The sequence below is a fragment of the Thamnophis elegans genome, chromosome 12 (genome assembly GCF_009769535.1).
Source record: "Thamnophis elegans isolate rThaEle1 chromosome 12, rThaEle1.pri, whole genome shotgun sequence".
NCBI lineage: Eukaryota > Metazoa > Chordata > Lepidosauria > Squamata > Colubridae > Thamnophis > Thamnophis elegans.
The window spans coordinates 22,516,271-22,539,312 of NC_045552.1; the positions used below are offsets into that span (position 1 = coordinate 22,516,271).

A 23,042-nucleotide genomic window follows, 5' to 3' on the forward strand; every position below is an offset into this window, starting at 1 on the left:
TAGATAGTTGGGAAAAGGAAAAATGGAGAAAAGAAAAGAGATGGGGTGGGGAGGGAAAACAAAGCCTTAACTTCCAATACTTTTCAATGCAACAAAGTACAAAATAGAATTACAGCCTCAATTTTTTAGTTTCACCAGTTTAATAAGTACCGTTCATTTCTATAACAAGAGCTAATTTAATCAGCAAAACCCAAATTCAAGATTTCTTTTATTTTCTTGAGCACAAAATCCAGGAATGGTTTCCAAGTAAAAACTACACTGTCTTTGCTTAAAGCAGTTAATTTTGCCATCTCTGCTAGTTCCATCACTTTTTCCATCCATTCTTCCATTGCAGGGATTGATGTAATGAGCTTAATCATGATTTATTAACTAAATTTGATGGCTGGATTCGCATTGCATGCTAAGCCCTGAATAGTGTCTTGCAAATATGGGTTTGTAGAGTAAGACCAGAACAAATTAGGATGTAATGTGGTCCAGGAACTCTGCCAAAGAGTTAAAAGGTTGAGTTGATTTGTCGAATATCATAATGGTCCAGTTTTGACAATTTAATAAAGTGTAAGCTGTGTTTACAAAGTACGATGATTGGATTCATACAAAACATGAACCTATAATACGATTTATTTAAGTTGAACTTTAAAAGTTGGATGAATTTGACCTTCGTGATTCAAAAAACTTGGCTTACAGTTTTGTATGTTTTGTGAACCAAATTGTAGCTTATTGAATAAGCCATCGTTAGAGAAAACAAAATTTAAAAGAGGTGTGAGCCCAGCCAGCCATTCTATCTTAATTCACATATTGTACAGAGCCATCATTTGCTGACTAAGACACCACTGGCTGAAATCCACAGATCAGATTAAGCCATATAATCTAAATTGCAAAGTACCATGGATGGTTTTTGATAGCCTACTACCACCTGGCTGGAGTGTTCTGGGAATTGAAGTCCACTTCTCTTAAATTTGCCAAGGTTGAGAAACACTGGACTACCAAGCTAAGGTGTGTGTGTGTGTGTGTGTGTGTGTGTGTGTGTGTGTGTGTGTGTGTAGATAGATAGATGATGGATGATAGATAGATAGATAGATAGATAGATAGATGATAGATAGATAGATAGATAGATAGATAGATAGATAGATAGATAGATAGATAGATGATAGATAGATAGATAGATAGATAGATAGATAGATAGATAGATAGATAGATAGATAGATAGATAGAGTGAGTGACAGAAAGAAAAAAAGTCATTTCGGGTGATGTCACATTTTTAAAAATCCCTAAGAAAAGTTCAGAATGTATTATTAATAGTATGGCTAATAGAATGTGCAGGGAAATGTATAGTTAACATTATGAAGGAACCTAGCAAAAAAGGAGGAAGTTTCTGACGTAAGTTATTGGATCATGTAAATAATGTCTAAATTTAAATATTTTTATTACATCACTGGCCAGCTAAGAGGAGCAGCAGGAGGCAGACCAGAGCTGAGAGATTTCTGTTCTTGGTGTTGCCATCTACGGGTTGTAGGGTTTTTTTCAGCCTAATTGATGACAGATACTAACCTTCAGGTGTTCAAAAGGACCCCACCCCAAAAAGAAAATAGAAATGGAGCCAGGAGATCTTATTTCAGTAGAGCCATGATGGCAAACCTGTAGCACATGTGCCCGAAGTGGCACACAGAGCCATGTTACCTGGTATGCGCGGCACAGTAGTGAAATTCAAATGTTTTCACTACCTGTTCTGTGGGCGTGGCTTGGTGGGCATGGCAGGGAAAGGATACTGCAAAATCTCCATTCCCATCCCACTCTGGGGCCAGCCAGAGGTAGTATTTGCCGCTTCTCTGAACTACTCAAAATCTCCGCTACCGGTTCTCCAGAACCTGTCAGAACCTGCTGGATTTTACCCCTGGTGCGGCGTCACCCAGTCATCTTCCAGGTTTCTGGTGCACATGCGCGTGCAAAGATCACTTGTCCTTCGTGCATGCGGCAGTGCCAGAAACTGGAAGAACTGGTTTTCTAGCGTGAGCATGCCGGCTGGCCAGCTGATTATCATGCGCTCATGTGCGCCAGTAACCAGAAGTCTGGCTGGGTGGTGCACATGCTCGTGGCAGAAACCAGAAGTTCATTTTCCAGTGCATGCATGCCCACTGGGCAGCTCCTCTTCCAGGTTGCAGCCCAGATGAACGTGCAAGCACGCACTCATTCCCGTTTAGGCACCCAGTGCTGAAAATGTTTGCCATCACTGGCCTACAGAATTCCCTTCAAGGTCTCTTTGCTGGTTTTCCTTGCTTCGTTTTCGATCCATATAATCCACTCTGCTAACGGGGGGGGGGGTCTAGGAAAGATTTTCACAGGTCTGGTTTATCTCTTCCAAAGACCCCCACATGTTCCCACTGCAATGGGGTTACACAAATATGCTCGGATTAACTGGAGTAATTTATTCCTTACAATTCAAGCATGGAGCCAGACAAGACCAATCTGTTTCTCTCTGGCTGAAATGTGCTGATTTCAGGAGTTTGTAGAAGCAGCTGTTTCTTCAGCTTGCTGGCAGATTTCAAAGGCTTGGATTTCCAGGTATGAAATTGCATTGAGAAATAAATCACACCCGAGAGCAGAAGTTTTAGTAAATTGCTAAATTGCTTTAAGGTGGCCATTAACCAGCATTAGAGAACTGATATTCAAATATTCAAATTATCCAAAACTAAATTGACCATAGCCAATAGCACTTAGACTTATATACTGCTTTCTAGTGCTTTACAGCCCTCTCTAAGCGGTTTACAGAGTCAGCCTATTGCCCACAACAATCTGGGTCTTCATTTCACTGACCTCGGAAGGGTGGAAGGCTGAGTCAACTTTGAACCCGTCGGGATCGAACTCCTAGCAGTGGGCAGAGTTAACTTGCAACAATGCATGTAGTGGCCCTTTACTTCAATGTCAGGATAGTTATGAATAGTACAAAACTTTTTTTGACAGAAGTAACTAGCTATTTTTATTGAATTAGTTATGTCCTGCCTTTCTTAGTTTTACAAATAACTCAAAGCAGTGAACATATCCAACACACCTTCTTCCTCTTATTTTCTCACAGTTGTAACTCTGTGAGGTGGGTTGGACTCAGAGAGAGCGACTACCTAAAGCCAGTGGTGGGATTTAGCCAGTTTGCACCTATTCGGGGAGAACCGGTTGTTAACTTTCTAAGCAGTTCAGAGAACTGGTTGTTGGAAGAAATCTCCTTTTGTTTTTCTCCACTTTACAGGACTAATCCTGTAAGGAAGGCAGGAAGGAAACATTCTGGTGTTGTTTCTAGCCTAATCTTTATTGCCCTGCTTATAGAAACTGCCTCTCCGGTTAACCCTTGTTACATTCTAACAGCTAAGACGAAGCACCCATCGACATAAGTGATGTTGAGTTGGCCACGCCCACCCAGTCACATGACCACCGAGCCACACCTATCCGGCTGGTCATTAGGGCAGAGAACCAGTTTTAAATTATTTGAATCCCACCACTGCTAAAGTCATCCAGAGCTGGTTTTCATGGCTAAGACAGAACTACAGTTCACAACCTCCTGCTTTCTAGCCTTAACTACTAGCCAAAATGTCTCTTCATTTGATTAAGAGAAGCAACTAAGGCCAACCAACATACATCTTTTTGAGGGTCTTCCATTTTGCAGCAGCTCATCCCATGATCTGGCTCAATCCACTAGAGATGTTAGTTGGAGGATTCTAGGAGTTGAAGTCCACCCATCTTAAAGTTGCCAAGAAGTAGAAACTCTAGAGAAGTGCTGGGCCTTTAAGGCTATGTGAAAGGGTGGGAAGATCAGGGCCAGAGGTGGGTTCTTACCAGTTCAGACTGGTTCAGCCGAACTAGTAGTGGTTTGGCGGCCTGGGTCTCTGGAACCAGCAGTGACCCAGGCCTGCCACACCCCCGAACAGGTTCTCCTACGAGGCTGCCATCTTGATTTTGACTGCACACATTTAATTTTTTTTCTTTTTTCAACGTTTTGTGCATGCACAGACATATTTTTGTGCAATTGCGCACAGAACCAGCAGTAATGCCGGGAGCAACCCACCCCTGATCAGGGCTATCCAAATGTTGATGATAATGATGTTGCATAAGGTAGGATCTACAACAGATATTCCACAGATCCTACAGGTGACAATGCTTTCTGAAGAGAGACAAAGAATGCCCAGTCTCGGACTGGGGACAGGCAATCTTGCAAGAACAGGTAGTTCTCAACTCACAACCACAACTCACAACCACAACCATGACTAGGGGGGATGTTGCGATGGTCACAAGTGCGAGGACCAATTGTAAGTCTCGTTTTTCAGTACTGTTGTAACTTTGAATGGTTGCTAAATGAATGACATAAATCAAGGATCGCTTGAAATTGTTTCTATGTGTCTTGGCCAAGTTCCCTAAAAAGAGAAGAAAAAAGAAGTGCCAAATAGAAAAGATAAGGTTCAGCAAACCTTCCTGGCAAATGTATAGTTCTTAAGCTCCCCTTTACTTAAACTTTGCAATCAGAAGATGTTGGTGATGCAAGAATCAAGCCAAAATAAATTTACTGTGTAATGTACATATCTAGGAAGATACGTGGAGATGCTTTGGAGGTTGGTTAGCCCTACTTAGAATACAAAATACAAATGGAGCATATGAATATAGAGTAATAGAGTTGGGAGGGACCTTGGAGGTCTTCTAGGCCAACCCCCTGCTTCAAGCAGGAGACTGTATAGCGTTTTAAAAAATGACTATCTAATCTGCTCCTAAAACTTCCAGGGATGAAGCATCCATAACTTCTTTTTTTAAAAGTTTTTATTAAGTAAATATTAAAAATGTTGGACATACTGCGACGTTTCTGACATAATCATTTCCATGGAGTTTTGGATCTTACAACAATAACAGTCTGTATCCATTACATAGCTATGAGTGGTCAGTCAAATTACCTACATTTTAATCCCTTACATCAGTGGTCTCCAACCTTGGCAACTTTAAGACGTGTGGACTTCAACTCCCAGAGTTCATCAGCCAGCTTTGCTGGCTGATGAACTCTGGGAGTTGAAGTCCACAAGTCTTAAAGTTGCCAAGGTTGGAGACCATTGCCTTACATGATATAGCTACTTTCAGTACATATACATATCCAATTTCGACCTTTCGTACAATATTAATGCCATATTTTCCAATTCTTCACTTATCCATGTTTCTCTGTCCCAACCTTTTTTGCTCATTTCTAACCATTGGTGCCATTTGTCCCAGATTTCGTGGAATTCCATCTCACCCTTGTCTTTGAGCTCTAGAGTCAGCCTGTCCATTTCTGCACCCACCAGTATCTTCTCTATTATTTCCTGCATCCACAACTTCTGAAGGCAAGTTGTTCCACTGATGAATTGTTCTCACTGGTGGTAAATGTCTCCTTAATTCTAGGTTGGATCTCTGTCTGGCAAGATTCCATCCGTTACCTTTCTCCTGCCCTCAGGTGCTTTGGAGAATAGGGTGACCCTCCTCTTCTCTGTGGCAAACTCTCAAATTTAATCCCCATTGCTTATGTTCTTTCAGCTGGAGAGTTACATCCAGGACAATGTGAGGATGGAGATGTCGGAGACCCATTTCAGTTCTGTCCAAGACCACACGGCAGCCATGTTGGAAATTGGGACCAACCTCCTTAACCAAACTGCTGAGCAGACACGGAAGCTTACGGATGTAGAGATACAGGTAAGCCGATCCTGGATTTTTATCCCAGGTGGTTATTATAATTTTTTTTTAGAGCAAGACTATTTCTTGCCAACTTACAGGGATTGGTTTGCCTATTTCGGCCATTGTAGCTCCACCATTGTTTACTGAATATATCAAAGCTGAGATGACAGCCGGAAGGGAAGATGATCTCCAAATCACAGTGGCTGCTTTCACAGAAGCTGTGCCAAAACAAAACTGGGGTTTAATAGGATGGCTGGGTTTCTACCACAAGCTTGACTTGGTCCCTGAATTCATGCTTTTCTGGATTTGCACAACTGAACAAATAGCCTAGATCCATGATGGCAAACCTGTGGCAGCCTCCAGAGCCTGGGGAGGGTGAAAAATGGGCCCAATGGAAGTTCAGAAACGATCTGTTTCTGGCTTCTGGAGGCCTCTTACCTTTAACCATGTTGTCTGACAAAACCATCAAGCAACATCTGGAAACCAACCAGCTCCTTATCCCAGTCTGTGCTAAATATAATTGAGGTGGCTGTTAGATTGATGGCAGACTCCACCTCCCCACCCTTGCTCTCTGCTGTCAACCCATCCATCTTTCTGCTTAACATTTGTTGATGTTGTTGCGAAGTTGTGTCTGACCCATCGCAACCCCATAGACAACGTTTCTCCAGGCCTTCCTGTCCTCTACCATCCTCTGGAGTCCACTTAAGCTCACGCCTCCTGCTTCAGTGACTCCATCCAGCCACCTCTGTCGTCCCCTTCTTCTTTTGCCCTCAGTCTTTCCCAGCATGAGGCTCTTCTCCAGGGAGTCCTTCCTTCTCATTAGGTGGCCAAAGTATTTGAGTTTCCTCTTCAGGATCTGGCCTTCTAAAGAGTAGTCAGGGTTGATCTCCTCTAGGACTGACTGGTTGGATCACATTGCAGTCCAAGGGACTCGCAGAAGTCTTCTCCAGCACCATCGTTCAAAGGCCTCCATTCTTTGGCACTCAGCCTTTCTTATGGTCCAACCTTCACAGCCATACATTGCAACTGGGAAAACCAGAGCCTTGGCCATATGCACTTTTGTTGGCAGGTGATATCTCTGCTTTTTAATATGTCTAGATTTGCCTCTGCTTAACATATTGATGTATTATTCTCATTCTGTGCCTTTGTCTTTGATTATTTTTCACCTCCCCAGGCTTCAGGAAAGCCTCCAGAGCCTGGGGAGGGCGAAAAGCAGGCCCAACGGGCCTACCAGAACATCCGGAGTAATGGGGGGAAAACACATACTGCGTCAAACAGGGAACCGGTTCAGAGATGTGGCAGGCCTGGGTCGCTGCCAGTTCCGGTGACCCAAGTTGGCAAACCACTACTGGTTCAGTCGAACTGGGCCGAACTAGTAGGAACCCAACTCTGGGTTGAACCTCTCCTTGATCAGTTTCCATCCATTATTCCATGGCTGGCCTTCAGGTGATTTGGAGAATAGCTTGACCCCCACCTCTCTGTGGCAGCCCCTCAAATATTTATCAAATAAATATCAAAAATATTGGAAGACTGCTATCCTGTCTCCCCTGGTCCTTCTTTTCATTAAGCTGGATATACCCAATTCCATCAACTGTTCTTTATATGTTTTAGCCTCCAGTCCCCATATCATCCTGGTTGCTCTTCTCTGCGTTTTTTCTAGAGTCTCAACATTGTTTTTTTTAATAGCGTGGTGACCAAAACTGGTGTGGTACTCTAGGGATGGTCTTACTAAGGCTTTATAGAGTGGTATTAGGACCTCCCTTGATCTTGATTGAATCCCTTTGTTAATGCAATTTAGGATTAAGTGGTTCAGCTTGATTGCAAGGGGTTCAATCATAAATATCTGAGGGATCTTTGGAAGAAGCGCTCAATCCAGGGGTAAAATTCAGAAGGTTCTGATCAGTTCTGGAGAAGCGGTACTGGAAATTCTGAATAGTTCAGAGAACTGGTGAATGCCACCTCTGGTTGATCCCACCCCCATCTATTCTCTTCCTCCCAAGTCCCAGCTGATCGGGAGGGAATGGAGATTTTGCAGTATCCTTCCCCCTGCCACGCCCTCCAAGCCACGCTCCCAGAACCAGCACCACTGGCTCAACCAGTGAGCTCCCTCAGATGGTTATTCTCATTTTGTATCAGAATTACTTCAGTTCCTATTGTATTTTAAGCCATCAGTCGTGATTTACAATCACACACTAAACTGAAGTCAAACCACCTGAAGATGGAGCATGCTGCATAAGGGTCCAGAAAAGATACAGGAGATTTTCTCTGCTATTTCTGCTCTCTGGTATAACCAGGTTTTCTAACAACCAGGTGCTCAACCAAACGTCCCGCCTGGAAATTCAAGTTTTGGAAAATTCCCTGTCTACCAACAAGCTTGAGAAACAGCTTCTTCTGCAGACCCACGAAATCAGCAGACTCCAGGAGAGAAACAGGTTAGTCATGTTTGACTTGATGTTTCATTCATCAGGAATAAGTGAAGCCCCACTTAATCCAGGGGCATTTGTGTAATCCTAGTGCCGTTGTGGCATCGTAGAGCCTTGGAGCAGAAGGAAATGTTGAGAAACCATTACAAAAATGAAAAAGAGCAAAGTCCCAGAAAAGATGCTAGTGTTAGGAAGAGACTCAGACCATCTTCTCCCTGACTCACCGGGTATTCTGACCGAGGCTTTCCGAGAGCATGAAGCAAACTCCTTGTCCCAACAAAAACCCCTTTTATTAATTTTCTGTGAATTCTGCTCATTCACATCCAGCAACGTCTTTCAAGGGAGGATTTACAGCCACAGACTTCATCTAGCTTGGAGAGCTGTCAGGCTGTTATCTGCAAAACTTGGCAAGGAGTCACGGAGAGACACAAACCAATGAAGCAAACGAATTGTCTCCTGCAAACTCCACTCCCCTTTTGCTCCTCTTCTATTTCCTCTGGGAGGAGCCATTCATCGTCCACCTCTGACCTTACTCCCAAGTCGATCCCTGTTCTTTAGCTGTTCCCTTCGTCTGGCAACTCTGTGCATGCACACACTGGGAACGGGCTCCAGCTGTTCATCTGCCTCACTGATGTCTGACTCTGAAGGCAGCTGAAAACTGACATATGGCCCTGGCCCCCTCTCTACTCCAATGCAGAGCCCTCATCAGAGCCCTCCCCAGAGTCCAGGACTGGCCCATGTTCCTCCCCAACCTCCTCACTGTCCGAATCTGCTGCCAGCTCCACTGACTGCTGGCGGGCCACAACACCAGAGTAAAGGATGGAGAAAAGAAAAATCACAGCCAGTCTTGACAAGTCCTGCTAATTCATGTTATCTCAGTACAACTGAATTCTAGTCGTCTTCTGGAGTCAGCTTCCTGATCTGGATAATTTTGAAGGGAGGACAAACATTTTGGTTTCTTATGGACAGAGAATTCAGCACCTCTAGACATAGCTGGATAAATTTTTGTTGGAAAACCAGTCGGTAAAGTTGCCTCTACAACAGAGATGCGTTCCTACTGGTTCGGCTAAACCGGTAGTGGTATGCCTGCCTGGGTCACAGAACCAGCAGTGACCCAGGCCTGACATGCCCCCGAACTGGTTCTCCGGTCACCGCCACCATCTTTTTTCTAGTTCAATTTCCATTGAACTGTGCATGTAAGTGCAGCGTGCATCCAGCGCGCACGAGAGCGAACCAGAACTAACGCCAGCTAGAATCCACCCCTGCTCTACAGGTGGTCTCTGACTTACAATCCTTCATTTAGCCACCATTCAAAGTTGCAACGGCATTGAAAAAAATGAACTTACAACAGTCCTCTCGCTTATAACCGTTGCAGCATCCCCACGGTCAGCATGATCAACATTAACATCTTTGGCAAAGAAAGATCATAAAGTCGGGTGAAACCCATTGAACAACTGTCTTGCTTAGCAACAGAAATTCTGGTCCCAATTGTAGTTGTAAATTGAGGACTCCTTGTACAGAGCAAATCAGACAAATTCAAGGAACATGTTTAATTTAGAGATGTCTGCATATTAAGAAAAAAATTGAGCCATGGATTATAAATTATAATACAAATTATTCCTGGAGCCACAAATTTTAAGTGTTGTGCAACAGCTTCTCCTACGTTTTTTCTTCCCTGGTTAAACTTATTGTGTGAGGATAGACAGTATAAGACCTGTTACTATGATTTCACATGGAATTCGTTCCAAGGTGGAAATTCTAGAAACAGTTGCCCTGAAGAAAAGACTAGATTTACTAGTTAAACACTACACAACTCTGTTTCTACATGGTCTGGTTCAGTATATTATAGGTAGTCCTCAATTTACAACAGTTCATTTAGTGACTGTTCAAACTTACAACAGCACTGAGAAAAAGGGACTTATGACTGTTTTTCATCGTTACAATTTATGAACCTACATTTTGCTTCTCATCCAAGCAACTTGAGTAGCTTCTTCACTGGTAATATTGTACTGCTAACCAGAGCATACAAAACCTTTTCTAGACCAATTCTTGAATACAGCTTATCTTCTGGAATCCGCACTGCATATCGGACATTAATACAATCGAGCAAGTCCAGAGGTACTTCACGAGAAAAGTCTTCTGCTCCTCTGTTTACAACAGAATCCCTTATGCCACCAGGCATAAGGTTTCTTTCTCAAACCCCCCAGGTTATAACTTTAGACCAGTGGTAGTCAACCTGGTCCCTACCGCCCACTAGTGGGCGTTCAAGCTTTCATGGTGGGTGGTAGGGGTTTGCTGTAACTCTGCTTTATAAATTTTATAAAGTAAAGTTACTTCCCTACTTTATAAATCACCTTTACTGTGGAACCGGTGGGTGGTTAGAAAATTTTACTACTAACAGAGATACAAAAGTGGGCTGTAGGTATAAAAAGGTTGACTACCCCTGCCTTAGACCATCTACTGTCGACTTCACCCCATTCCTAAGAGGTCTGTAAGGGGTGTGCATAAGCACACCAGCGTGCCTCCTATCCCTGTCCTAATGTTCCTTTTTATTCATATCCATTCCATGTATTCAAATAATGTTTATACTTATATATGTTATCTAATACATGTTTGATGAAATAAATTAAAAAAAACCTTCTTCAGAAACATCTTCAAAGAAACAACAAGAAAGTCCTGTTGCCTCCTGAAAAAAAAAGCACCTTTGGGACAACCATGACCTGGATGACTGAGAATCTCTACAGACCTTTAGCTGTGCAATTTGGGATGAAGACCCTTGGAATGGTGTGGGAGTAGAAACGGATTTCCAGAGGAAAAATTGCAGACTACAGGAACCATTTCCACTATCAGGTGACCTCAAGGACACAGATAAAACCTCCAAGTGCTTCAACAACCCTCTAAAAGGATGCAAATTACTAGCTGTCTGCAAGGAGTATAAATCCTTCCATTCCCCACTATTCTGTCAGAGCTGAAGAAGCTTCTTGGATGAGAAGCAAAATGTCTTCAAAGAAAAAAACAAAAAAGTCAAGTTGCCTCCTGAAAAAGCACTTTTGGGACCCTCATAAGTTACATTTTTCAGTGTTGTAACTTTGAATAGTCACTAAATGAACTGCTGTAAGTAGAAGACTGCCTGTACAAGGAACTGTCATAAGTCATTTTTTCCAGTACTGTTGTAACTTTGAATGGTCACTAAATGAATGGTGTTAAGTTGAAGACTATCTACGTATAATGTGAAGGAGGGGACAAGGCACAACAGCTTACAGTGGCCAAAAGTGCTTTAAGGGTTTTAAAGCATCTTTCCTGATGCCATCATAACTCCAAACAGTCATTAAACAATTGTAATCAGTTGAGGAATACTTTTTCACTGATTGGCTAAACCTAGGTGGGTCACAGTCCCATTATTAACCATGTTTGGAGCATAATTGTTCACTATTTTGGTTAGCTAAAACCTCGGGTCAGTCTCACTAGCAGCCATCAACAGATACATAGAGACAAACTATGTTTACATACCATTTGAAAGAGACAATATAAAGCTTTTGGAGGAAACAAAAAGATTTCAACACAACCTCTCTAGCACCAAACATTCAGATATGTGGACATCAACACCAACCGAACAATCAGACAGAAGACAATACTCTAAACAAGGAACTACCAAGGAAAAAAACTACACCCCACCGAACAGCAAGCTACTGAATACAAACAGGCAGCAAAACCAAAACCTTCTGATGATGTTATCTAGTTGGGTGATGAAACGTCTCCAACCAGACAACCAAGCTCAGAGAGCACCGCCATCTCCATTCCTCTCTTGAAACAGAATTCAAACTATACATCTGTCACACTAGGGCTCAGGATCCCAGATAGCGCCCCAAGGTTCGGGATAGCTGGTAAGTATTTTAAGGCAGATTTGGGTTAATGTCAGGGTTCCAAATAGCATCCAAAATAAAATAAGAATCCGAGGCAAGAGGTTCCTCAAAATTCTAATTTATTAAAAGGGCCATGTAGGCACATCTGGGAAAACCTGAATCTGAAAGCTTCCAGGTTTTCCCACCCAGTTGAAAGTCCAAGCTCCTGCCTCAACACCCACTAGTTCATCACATGGTCCAATCCTCCACTGCCACGAAGACAGAATCCACTCATCCAGTTTCAGCCAGGTACAGAGACAAAGATGACCTTGACTTTCTAAGAAGAATATTATGGCTACATATCACCCAACTCCATATACTATAATCCCTGTTCCCAAGTTTTTAATCTTGTACACGGACCAGAGTTCCTTGGGGAGATAGAATGCTGTATGGCAGTGATGGTTAACCTTTTTGGTGCCAAGTGCCCACAGCCCTCGCTTGCGCATGTGAATGCACAGGCATGTGCCCCAATTCTCAAAATGCATATGACATATGCGCCCCCGTGCATATGCCATGCCCCCCCGGGCCCGTTTTGCTTTCTAGGTTGGTTCAGGAGGCTTTCTAGGCCCAAAATAGGACCACAAGGGGAGCCTCGCACGGCACCACATGCCCCGGTTTGGCTTCCCCAATCTTCACAGTTTCTTCCCCCCACCGCACCCTAGCTTTCTCCTCCATTTCTGCCACAAAGTAGCACCTGCGAAGGGGGGAACCTGCAGAGATCAGGGAAGGCAGGGGCAGCAGAAATGGAAGAGAAAGGTAGGCCACACTGGTGGGGGAGAACCTGTGGAGATCAGGAAAGGCCCCACTCCCCACGCATGCATGGCAGAGGCTCAAAGACCAGCTGGCCAGAGGGAGACATGCGCACATGAACGGTAGAAGAGTTGGGCTGGAGCGACGCATGCCATAGGTTTGCCATCACGGCTATATAGAGTACATTGGATGGATGGGTGAGTGGATGGATGGATGGGTGGATGAATGTTTCCTTACCTAGGTGACTGTAGAAAAAAAGAAAGTGAAGGGAACAGGATTGCTGCTTTCCTTCTTCTGAATAAAGCAATACAAATGCAGATTTTCTTGGAATAAAGTGAGTAGACCTAGAGAGGCAGAAGGTGCTGGGGGAATATACAAGCATGTGTAAACATGGGATGTGTTCTGTATGTATGGATCTTTTCACAGGGATCTTTCTCTATGGAAAATGTTATATATATCATGGTAAAGTTTTAATATATTGTTGAGCTTTGACCATGAAAAAGAATATTCAGCAATCTTTCCCCTGAGATGACAGAGGAATAACAGTAAGTGAACATAAAAGTATAATCCAAAATTATAAATCTACAGTAACTCTATTTTTCTAGTGCTGAATTACTTCCTTTGCTCCACAGCAAACCTAATAATTCTTTAGATAATTCTTCTAAATGACAGGTATAGCATTGAAAAGAATTTTTTTCTGATCAGCAGTGGTCTGCAAAACATTTAACCATTTTTAAAATATCAAAATAGAATAAGCCCTGATCAAGTGGGGAAGTCAACCAACCCATCCAATTTAGCGCAGGGGTGAAATCCAGCAGGTTCTAAGAGGTTCTGGAGAACCGGAAGCAGAAATTTTGAGTAGTTTGGAGAACCGGTAAATGCCACCTCTGGCTATCCCCGTCCCCATCTATTCTCTGCCTCCCGAGTCCCAGCTGATCAGGAAGAAATGGGGATTTTGTAGTAACCTTCCCCTGGAGTGGGGAGGGAATGGAGATTTTGCACTATCCTTCCTCTGCCATGCCAAGCCATGCCCACAAAACTGGTAGTAAACATTTTTGAATTTCACCACTGTTTTAGCCTACCCGTCCTTGGAGTGAACTAACAAAATAACAGAGTTAGAAGAGAATATGGAGATCTTCTAGTCCAGCCCCCTGATCAAGCATGGGATCCTATACCATTTTAGACAAATGGTTGTCCAGACCTTTCTTAAAAGCCTCCAGTGTTGTAGCACCCACAACCTCTGAAGGCAAGGCAAGCTGTTCCACTGGTTCCACTGATGATGTTACCTAGTTAGATACGGAAAAGTCTGCAAGAAAACAACCAAGCTCAGTGAGCACCAAGGACCTGACAGTCCAACCCTGGGCTACAAATATTCTATTGGTACACAAAGAATTGCATCAACTCTGAGTTTGAGAATCAGAATAAATTGTCTCTTTTCTTCAGCTTCCTAGAGAAGAAAGTCTTGGCTATTGAGAACCAACGTGAGGAGGAGCTACAGGGCCTGAGGACTGAGAAGATAGAAATGCAGAAGCTTCTTTCTAAGCAGGTGGACCTTGTTGGACATCTGGAGCAACGCCTGGGTGTTGCCTTGCTGAACAACACAGCCCTCCACAAACAACAAACATCTTTGGCTGAGACAGTGAAGCATCTGATAGGCTTGGTGTCCCAGTGCAATCGTAAGTAACTTCCCCTAAGCGTTGCGGTCTGCTGGCAGCCTGCGGAGCTGGCAGCAGAGTCAAAAAATGAGGAGGTTGGGGAGGAACATGGGCCAGTCCTGGAGTCTGGGGAAGACTCGGCTGAAGGCTCTATGTTGGAGGCAGAGAGGGGGCCAAGGCCATCTGGTAGTTATGTGCTGCCTCCGGAGCCTCCAGAGTCTGACATCAGCGAGGCAGAAGAACAGTGTGAGCCTGTTCCCACTGTGCGCATGTGCAGAACTTCCAGAAGGCAAGAACAATTAAAACAGAAATGGTGACTCAGGAGTAAGGCTTTGAGATGATTGGCCACTCCCATAAGACATAAAGGAGGAGCAAACAGACGTGAGCCTTTGCAGGAAGCAATTTTGTTCATTCTGGTTGGTTCAAATACTGAGACGCTCCGTTTGACTCTGTGGCCTTGCAAAACTAATCAGCAATTAGATCTCTGGCAGCGTTTCAAGGGAGATAAAAGTGGGGTGCTTATTAGCATTAACCTGAAAGACTGTGGCAGACATCTGTCGGACTCTTTACAGACTGTTTGTGAATGACCATAATTCACAGCCATTTAAATAAAAAGAGGGTTTTGGGGTCTAAGTGTGTGATTTATGCTTTCTCAGGAAGCCGAGGTCAGAAGACTTAAGTTTCAAAACTTGGCCATCTGGCCCAATTGGAATTTCAAGTCTGGTGAGAAGCAGGACAATACTAGCATCATGTCGACCAGAGGTCTTCAAACTTGGCATCTTTAAGACTTGTGGACAATGTTCCCTCTAACTTTTTTTCAGTGTGTGTGGAAAAGTATAGTGTTTGAGCGGCACATTTTCCTGCCTGAGCACCTGATTTTTTTTTAGCCATAATTGGCATCAGAGCAGATGTTGGGAGAGGGGGCAAGGAAGAAAAGGGTCCCCTGTGGACTTCAGCTCCCAGTGTTCTCCAGCCAGATACAGTTATGTTTCTACTTGCATTTTTACATGCATTCAAAGTGCTAGGTTGGCAGAAGCTAGGACAAGTAACAGGAGCTCACCCTATTACGTGACACTAGGGATTCAAACCACCAAACTGCTGACCTTTCGATTGACAAGCTCAGCGTCTTAGCCACTGAGCCACCACACCCCTTAAGATATTAATAGTGTTACCTTAAACCCACAATCTAAAATTATATGCAGAATATTATCAGCCTTAAACCTGTATAATTAAAGCTGATATCCAGGATCAAAAGCCCTTGATCATCCAGTCACTCATTTCTACTTCCGGTTATCCCATTTCTGAGAATAAGATGCTGGAAGGTTCTTTGGTCTTTCTTAAATTTCTACAGGCCAAATGATCTCAAGATTTGCTTTAACCTAATTTTAGAAGCTCCTTTTTCAGCCCAGGTGACTCTTATGGCCAAGACTAGGAATATTTGTAACCTTTAGTGTAATCCCTATTTTTCTCCTTGCATTTTTTTATGTGCTTTCGAACTGCTCGCTTGGCAGAAGCTGGGACAAGTAACGGGAGCTCACTCCATTACGGGGTGCTAGAGATTCGAATCACCGAACTGCTGACCTTTCTGATCCACAAGCTCAGCGTCTTAGCCACTGAATGTCATTGATGCACATTCTTTACCCTAACTGGGCAATTGTACTGAAAATGACTTTTGATCTCACCCCACAGATGTTTCTTTTACCCAGATGCCAGATGAGCAGAAGGTCTTCAAGGATTGTGCAGCTGCATACAAAGCGGGGTTTTCTACCAGCGGAGTCTACACCCTTCGGCTCCCCAATACTACAGCCACTGTAAAAGTGAGTGTGTGTACCAATGAGCTTTGTCCTTCTAGACAGGCGAGATTCATATATCAGAATAAGCCGCAGTATTCTTAAGCACGATTGGTTGAAACTTTGCACAGGTAGTCCGTGACTTAACAACCTTTGTTTACCAACCATTCAAAGTTATAACAGCGCTGAAAAAAGTGGCTCCCGAATGGTCCTTGCGCTTACGAGCATCCCAGCATTCCAATGGTCATGTGATCAAAGTTCAGGCACTTGGAAACTGACATGGACTTACATCAGTTGCAATGTCCTGAGGTCATGTGATCACCCCTTGCAATCTTTTGGCAAGCAAAGTCAATGGGATAAGCTGGATTCACCTAACAATCACCTGATTCACTTAACAAGTAGTGATTCACTTACCAACCATGGCAAAAAAAATTGCAAAATTTGTCACCATTCACTTAACAATTGCCTTACTTAGCAACAGATATCCTGATCCCAGCTACAGTCATAAATTGAGGTCTACATATAAAGCTAAGTTACAAAGGCTGCACCCACATGAAGGCACAATGTGGCCTGTTTAATTTTGGCTTTATGTGAAGAATGAAACCAGGCATAAACCATGATTTAATTTGGTCCATAGTTTATGTTGCTTTACTTACAACCATTAAGTGTAAACATCATATTTAAGTTTTAGATAATGTATAGATCCACTCATTATATAAAGCCGTATTAGGCAAAACAAGCCAATGAACAATTATATAATTGGTATAAGAAATAGGTTTCATCTGATGTCTAGAAGAAAGAAATTTCATAATTTGGGCACTACTACTAAGAGCTACGAGGGGATGCAGTGGCTCAGTGGCTAAGATGCTGAGCTTGTCGATCAGAAACGTCAGCAGTTCGAATCCCTAGCATCATGTAACAGAGTGAACTCGCGTTACTTGTCCCAGCTTCTGCCAACATAGCAGTTTGAAAACACGTAAAAAATGCAAATAGAAAAATAGGAACTACCTTTGGTGGGAAGGTAACAGCGTTCCGTGCGCCTTCGGTGTTGAGTCATACCAACTACATGACCATGGAGATATCTTCGGAGAACGCTGGCTCTTCGGCTTTGAAATGGAAATGAGCACTGCCCCCTAGAGTTGGGAACAACTAGCACATATGTGCAAGGGGGACCTTTACCTTTACCTTACTAAAGCACATAACTTAGTCAATTGAAAGGAAAAAGGAGATTGTAGTTTGAATTTGAAGACTAAAATCTCCCACTCAGAAATCTTTTTAAAAATTAAATCTGGAAGAAAACTGATACTGGAGTTTTCCATGTGCTCAACCAGTTGTTCGTCATAATTTGGGGAAACTGCTCTTCCATTGATGTTCTGCCATTCTTCCAGGTACTGTGTGACATGGAGACCAGTGGAGGAGGATGGACCATTATCCAGCACCGGAAAGATGGTTCTGTGGATTTCCAACGCACCTGGAAGGAATATAAACAGGTAAGAATTGATATAAGTCTCTCTGACTTAACGTGGCGGAAGAATTCAGAATGAATTGGATCCAGATGGAAGAAACAATGGATGGAAATTAATCAAGGTGAGAAGCTACCTTGAACTAAGGAGAAACTTCCTAACAGTGAGGACAATTAACCAGTGGAACAGCTTGCCTTCAGAAGTTGTGGGTGCTCCATCAGTGGAGACTTTTAAGAAGAGATTGGACAGTCACTTGTCTGGAATGGTATAGCGTCTCCTGCTTGAGCAGAGGGTTGGACAAGAAGACCTCCAAGGCAGGGGTGGGTTCCAGCAGGCACTACTGCTGGTTTACTCGTGTGCCCTTCGCAATAAAAACTGTTCTGTGCATGCGCAGAAGCAAAAAAACAAGATGGCGGCACATATGGTGCCGCCGGGAGAACTGGTTCGGGGGTGTGGCAGGCCTGGGTCGCTGTCGGTTCCAGCGACCCAGGCCACCAAACCACTATCAGTTCAGCTGGTTCAGGCTGAACCAGTAGGAATCCACCACTGCTCCAAGGTCCCTTCCGACTCTATTCTGATTGGGTTATTTTGCACATTGAAAATGAGATGACCCGGAGAAGATTGAGCAAGAAGCATTCTTCCTATTTTCTATGCGCAAGCAGAAGAATCCATCATTTGAACTTCTACTGCAATCAGTAGGAAGAGACCTCAGTCACAGCAAGTGCTGGGCTTTTGTTCAGCTTCTGCAAGGTTTGCCAGGTGTTTTCTTCATCAAAGCTTTTGCGACTCTGAGCCAGGCTAGTTCTAGGGTGGCACTTAAGCCACCAGGCTTTTTTCCAGTACTGGGAGAAAGGATTATACTGAACAAGAAAGATAGGTATGAAGATGAGGAGTGTGGGAGGTGAGTAAAAAATGGATAGAAATTGAAGCACCAATGAGGATAAGAGATGACGGATAGAAAGAATTGCCTTTTAAACATTAAGGGAGCTTGTTGTAAGCTGATAGAGGCAGAAATAAAATTAGATAGGGGAAATATTAGAAAGTATATTTTAATACAATAAACAAAAATAATAGATAGGAAGATTAGAGGTTTACAGATGTTAGGCATTTTTTCTTTTTCTTTTTTTATTTAAATAATATTATGAGGATCACTTGTTTGATAAATGTGATAAAGATTACCAATATTGTTGTAATTTGGATTAATATGAATGACAACCAAAATCAACACTGTCCACACACAATATGGATGTATATTTAAAAATAAAAAATATATAATTAAAAAAAGCTACCAGGCTTTTTTTTAGCTCATACATGGAGAGCTTGTGGCACTGAGATCTTGCAGACTCCAACTTTCAGCATCTCTTACCTTTAATCATGTTGTCTGGCAAACCCATCCAGAAACATCTGGAAACCAACCAGCTCCTTATTCCAGTGAAGGCTGCACTAAATATAATTGAGGTGGCTGCTACATTGATGGCAGACTCCACCTCCCCACCCTTGCTCTCTGCTGTCAATCTACCCACCTTTCTGCTTAACATTTGTTGTCGTTGTTGTTGTTGTTGTTGCAAAGTTGTGTCTGACCCATCGCGACCCCATAGACAACGTTTCTCCAGACCTTCCTGTCCTCTACCATCCTCTGGAGTCCATTTAAGCTCACGCCTCCTGCTTCAGTGACTCCATCCAGCCACCTCATTCTCTGTTGTCCCATTCTTCTTTTGCCCTCAATCTTTCCCAGCATGAGGCTCTTCTCCAGTAAGTCCTTCCCTCTCATTAGGTGGCCAAAGTATTTGAGTTTCATCTTCAGGTTCTGGCCTTCCAAAGAGCAGTCAGGGTTGATCTCCTCTAGGACTGACCGGTTTGATCGCCTTGCAGTCCAAGGGACTCACAGGAGTCTCCTCCAGCACCAGAGTTCAAAGGTCTCAATTCTTTGGCGCTCAGCCTTCCTTATGGTCCAACTTTTACAGCCATACATTGCAACTGGGAAAACCAGAGCCTTGGCTATATGCACTTTTGTTGGCAGGGTGATGTCTCTGCTTTTTAGTATGCTGTCTAGATTTGCCTCTGCTTAACATATTGATGTATTATTCTCATTCTGTGCCTTTGTCATTGATTATTTTATTGTTCTATTATTTTACTTCTACAGGTAGTCCTCGACTTACGACCATAATCGAGCCCAACATTTCAATTGCTAAGTGAAACATTATGTTAAGGGAGCTTTGGCCCATTTTATAACACTTCTTGCCATAGCTGTTAAGTGAATTACTGCAGTTGCTAAGTTAGTAACATGGTTGTTAAGTGAATCTGCCTCCCCGACTAACTTTGCTTGTCAGAAGGTTGCAAATGACCCCAGGGTCATAAATATGAGTCAGTTGCCAAGCTTCCGAATTTTGATCCCATAACCATGGGGATGTTGCAGCAGTTGGAAGTGTGAAAAACAGCCATGTCACTTTTTTAACGTCGTAACTTTAAACGGTTGCTAAATGAACTGTTGTAAGTCGAGGACTACCTGTATTCCTTTCATTTCTCTTCCTTTTTATCATCGTAAGCTGCCTAGAGTTGCCCCACAGTGAGGCAGGTGGCAAATAAATTTAACAAACAAACAAATATTTTGTACCAGACTTTTTTCCCAATGTCTTCTCACACTTTCTGACAGGGTTTTGGCTCCCCGCCTGGAGAATATTGGTTGGGTAACCACTTCATCCACTTGCTCACTGCACAGAACCGCTACTCCCTCCGCATCATGCTCCAAGACTGGGAAAACAACGAGGCTTATTCCGCCTTTGAGCATTTCCAAGTGGGCTCCGAGGAGCAGAACTATCGGTGAGTTTTTTCATGGAACATCTGTGGGCTTTGCTTAAGCCCGTGTTTCTCAACCTTGGCCACTTGAAGATGTCCGGACTTCAACTCCCAGAATACCCGCTGGCTGGGGAATTCTGGGAGTTGAAGTCCGGACATCTTCAAGTGGCCAAGGTTGAGAAATACGGGCTTAAGCTGTTCGTTGAATAAACCAGAACCTGGAATCATGCCCTAACAGATGGGTGATCTTCCACTCCTAAAATTCCCCAAGGCTGAGAATTCTGGGAGTTGATTGCCATACTGGGACAGCTGCACTCCAATTCTCATATAGGAAGATCATTTGGTGATCCTGTAAGATTTGGGCCAAGTGTAATTTTCACAATCTCTGTACGGTTTTATGTCTGTCCCAGGGCGGGGGTGTGTGTGTTCTTGATTGGGAGCACTCTGATGATTGTGAGCACTGTTTCCAACCCTTGCCCAATTTCAATCTGGGTGCTCTCCAGCATAAGAAAAGTAACCAAGCCAAGTTGGTTAAGGGTCGCGGATGGAGAGGGGGCGAAACAGGTTGCTGAGCTCTCCCTCTCTCCCCCCCCCTCTCCCTTCCTTCCCCCTCTCTCTTGGTTTCTACAGGGGTGTGTGCCTCAAACTCAGATAGCAGTTGAGAAGTTTTTTGAAGCTTGAGTTCCAGACCTTCTCACTGTTATTCCATCTACTAACCTGGGTGGAAACCAACATGGAATTTCCCATGCTAGATAGAACAATATTTCCCAACCTGGTGCCAGAGGTGGAATTCAGCAGGTTCTGACCACTTCTGGAGAACCAGTAGTGGAAATTTTGAGTAGTTCGGAGAACCAGTAAATACCACCTCTGACTGGCCCCGCCCCCATCGATTCTCTGCCTCTCAAGCCCCAGCTGATCGAGAGGGAATGCGGATTTTGCAGTATGCTTCCCCTGGAGTGCAGAGGGAATGGGCGCAGTAACCTTCCCCTGGAGTGGGGAGGGAATGAATTTTTAAAGTATCCTTCCCCTGCTATGCCCACCAAGCCACGACCACAGAGCTGGTAGTAAAAAAAATTGAACTCCACCACTGCCTGTACCCTCAATGCTGGCTGGGAGTTGGGACAGTTGCAATCTCTCATGCCAGGGGAAGTGTGTTGCATTGGGGAAGATTGGCAGAGCCCAACTGCACAAGAGAAGACGCGGGGGAGGAGAAAAAATGAACAGCTGTCTCTCTAGAGCAGTGTTACTCAGCCTTCATAGCTTTGCGATGTGTGGACTTCAATTCCCAGAATTCCCCAGCCGGGATGTATTCTGGGAGTTGAAGTTCACCCATTCTAAAGTTGCCAAGGTTGAGCAACACGGCTTTACAGGTTGATTTCAGTGGCAGCTCCTTGAGCCAGGATCTCACCTAGGAATTTTCTAAAATAAAATGAAATTCTAATCTCCCTCCAACTGGACTGGACCTCCTGCAGAACTGCCTGTCTCTGGTCTTATGGCTTTCAGCTCATCAGGAACAAGAAATCACTCCTACACCTCTGGCAGAAATTAAAACACAACTTAAATCAGGGTAGGCCTCTCCTTTTTAAAAAGCCCACCTAAGAGAGCAGCTTTCTTGCCCCTAATGGGTACCTCACATTATATTTTTCAAGGGGCATCTCATTTGCCCATTCAACTGGATTAACCATTCAGGCAGTTCTTTCACTCTTTCACTTGGTTTCATTCAATGTCTACTAATTCCTATACAAGCAAAGCAAATACAGACTGTCCTTAACTTATGACCATAACTGAGCCCAAAATTTTGATTGATAAGCAGGACAGTTGTTAAGTGAGTTTAAGTGAGGCCGTGTTATGACCTTTCTCGCCACAGTTGTTCAATGAAGCACTGCAGTTGTTAAGTTAGTAACCTGGTTGTTAAGTGAATCCGGCTTCCCCATTAATTTTAGCACTAGCAATAGCACTTAGACTTACCGTATTTTTCGGACTCTAAGACCCACCGACGCAGTAAGCTTTACATGAGGTAAGTAAGAAAAAAAGAGTTTTTGTCCTCCCCGGGCCCCCAGGATTACTCTGCAGGTTTCAGCAGGGCTGGGGGGAGGCAAAAATATCCTGTTTTTACAAAAAAAACAGGTGGAAATGGGGTGTTTTTCACAAAAACGGGAGCATTTTTGCCTTCCCCCAGCCATGCTGAAGCCTACAGAGTGCTGTTGGGGGCTGGGGGAGAGGCAAAAACAGCCTGTTTCTCACCCATTTTTTGCAAAAATGGGGTGCAGGGGCTGGGTTTCGGGAGGCCAAAAATGGCTGCATTAGGTGTATAAGATGCATCAACATTTCCATGCTCTTTTAGGGGGTGAAAAAGGTGCATCTTAAACTCCAAAAAATACGGTATATATTGCTTCATAGTGCTTTACAGCCCTCTCTAAGCGGTTTACAGAGTCAGCCTCTTGCCCCCAACTCATTTTACCACCCTCGGAAGGATAGAAGGCTGAGTCAACCTTGAGTCCATCAGGATCGAACTCCTGGCAGTGAGCAGTGAGTTAGCCTTCAGTACTGCATTCTAACCACTGCAACAGTCTGGGTCCTCAGTTTACCG

General features: G+C 43.7%; 1 protein-coding gene across 1 annotated transcript in view; it reads left to right on the plus strand.

The window, feature by feature from the left end:
- LOC116515391 (angiopoietin-2-like) overlaps window positions 1-23,042 on the plus strand; it is a 35,743-nt gene that overhangs the window by 9,954 nt on the left and 2,747 nt on the right. Inside the window, exons 2-7 of the mRNA XM_032227390.1 lie at window positions 5,536-5,691; window positions 7,984-8,105; window positions 14,192-14,424; window positions 16,093-16,220; window positions 17,582-17,683; window positions 20,310-20,476. Coding sequence (XP_032083281.1) covers window positions 5,536-5,691; window positions 7,984-8,105; window positions 14,192-14,424; window positions 16,093-16,220; window positions 17,582-17,683; window positions 20,310-20,476 — 908 coding nt within the window. The remainder of the gene's footprint in view (window positions 1-5,535; window positions 5,692-7,983; window positions 8,106-14,191; window positions 14,425-16,092; window positions 16,221-17,581; window positions 17,684-20,309; window positions 20,477-23,042) is intronic.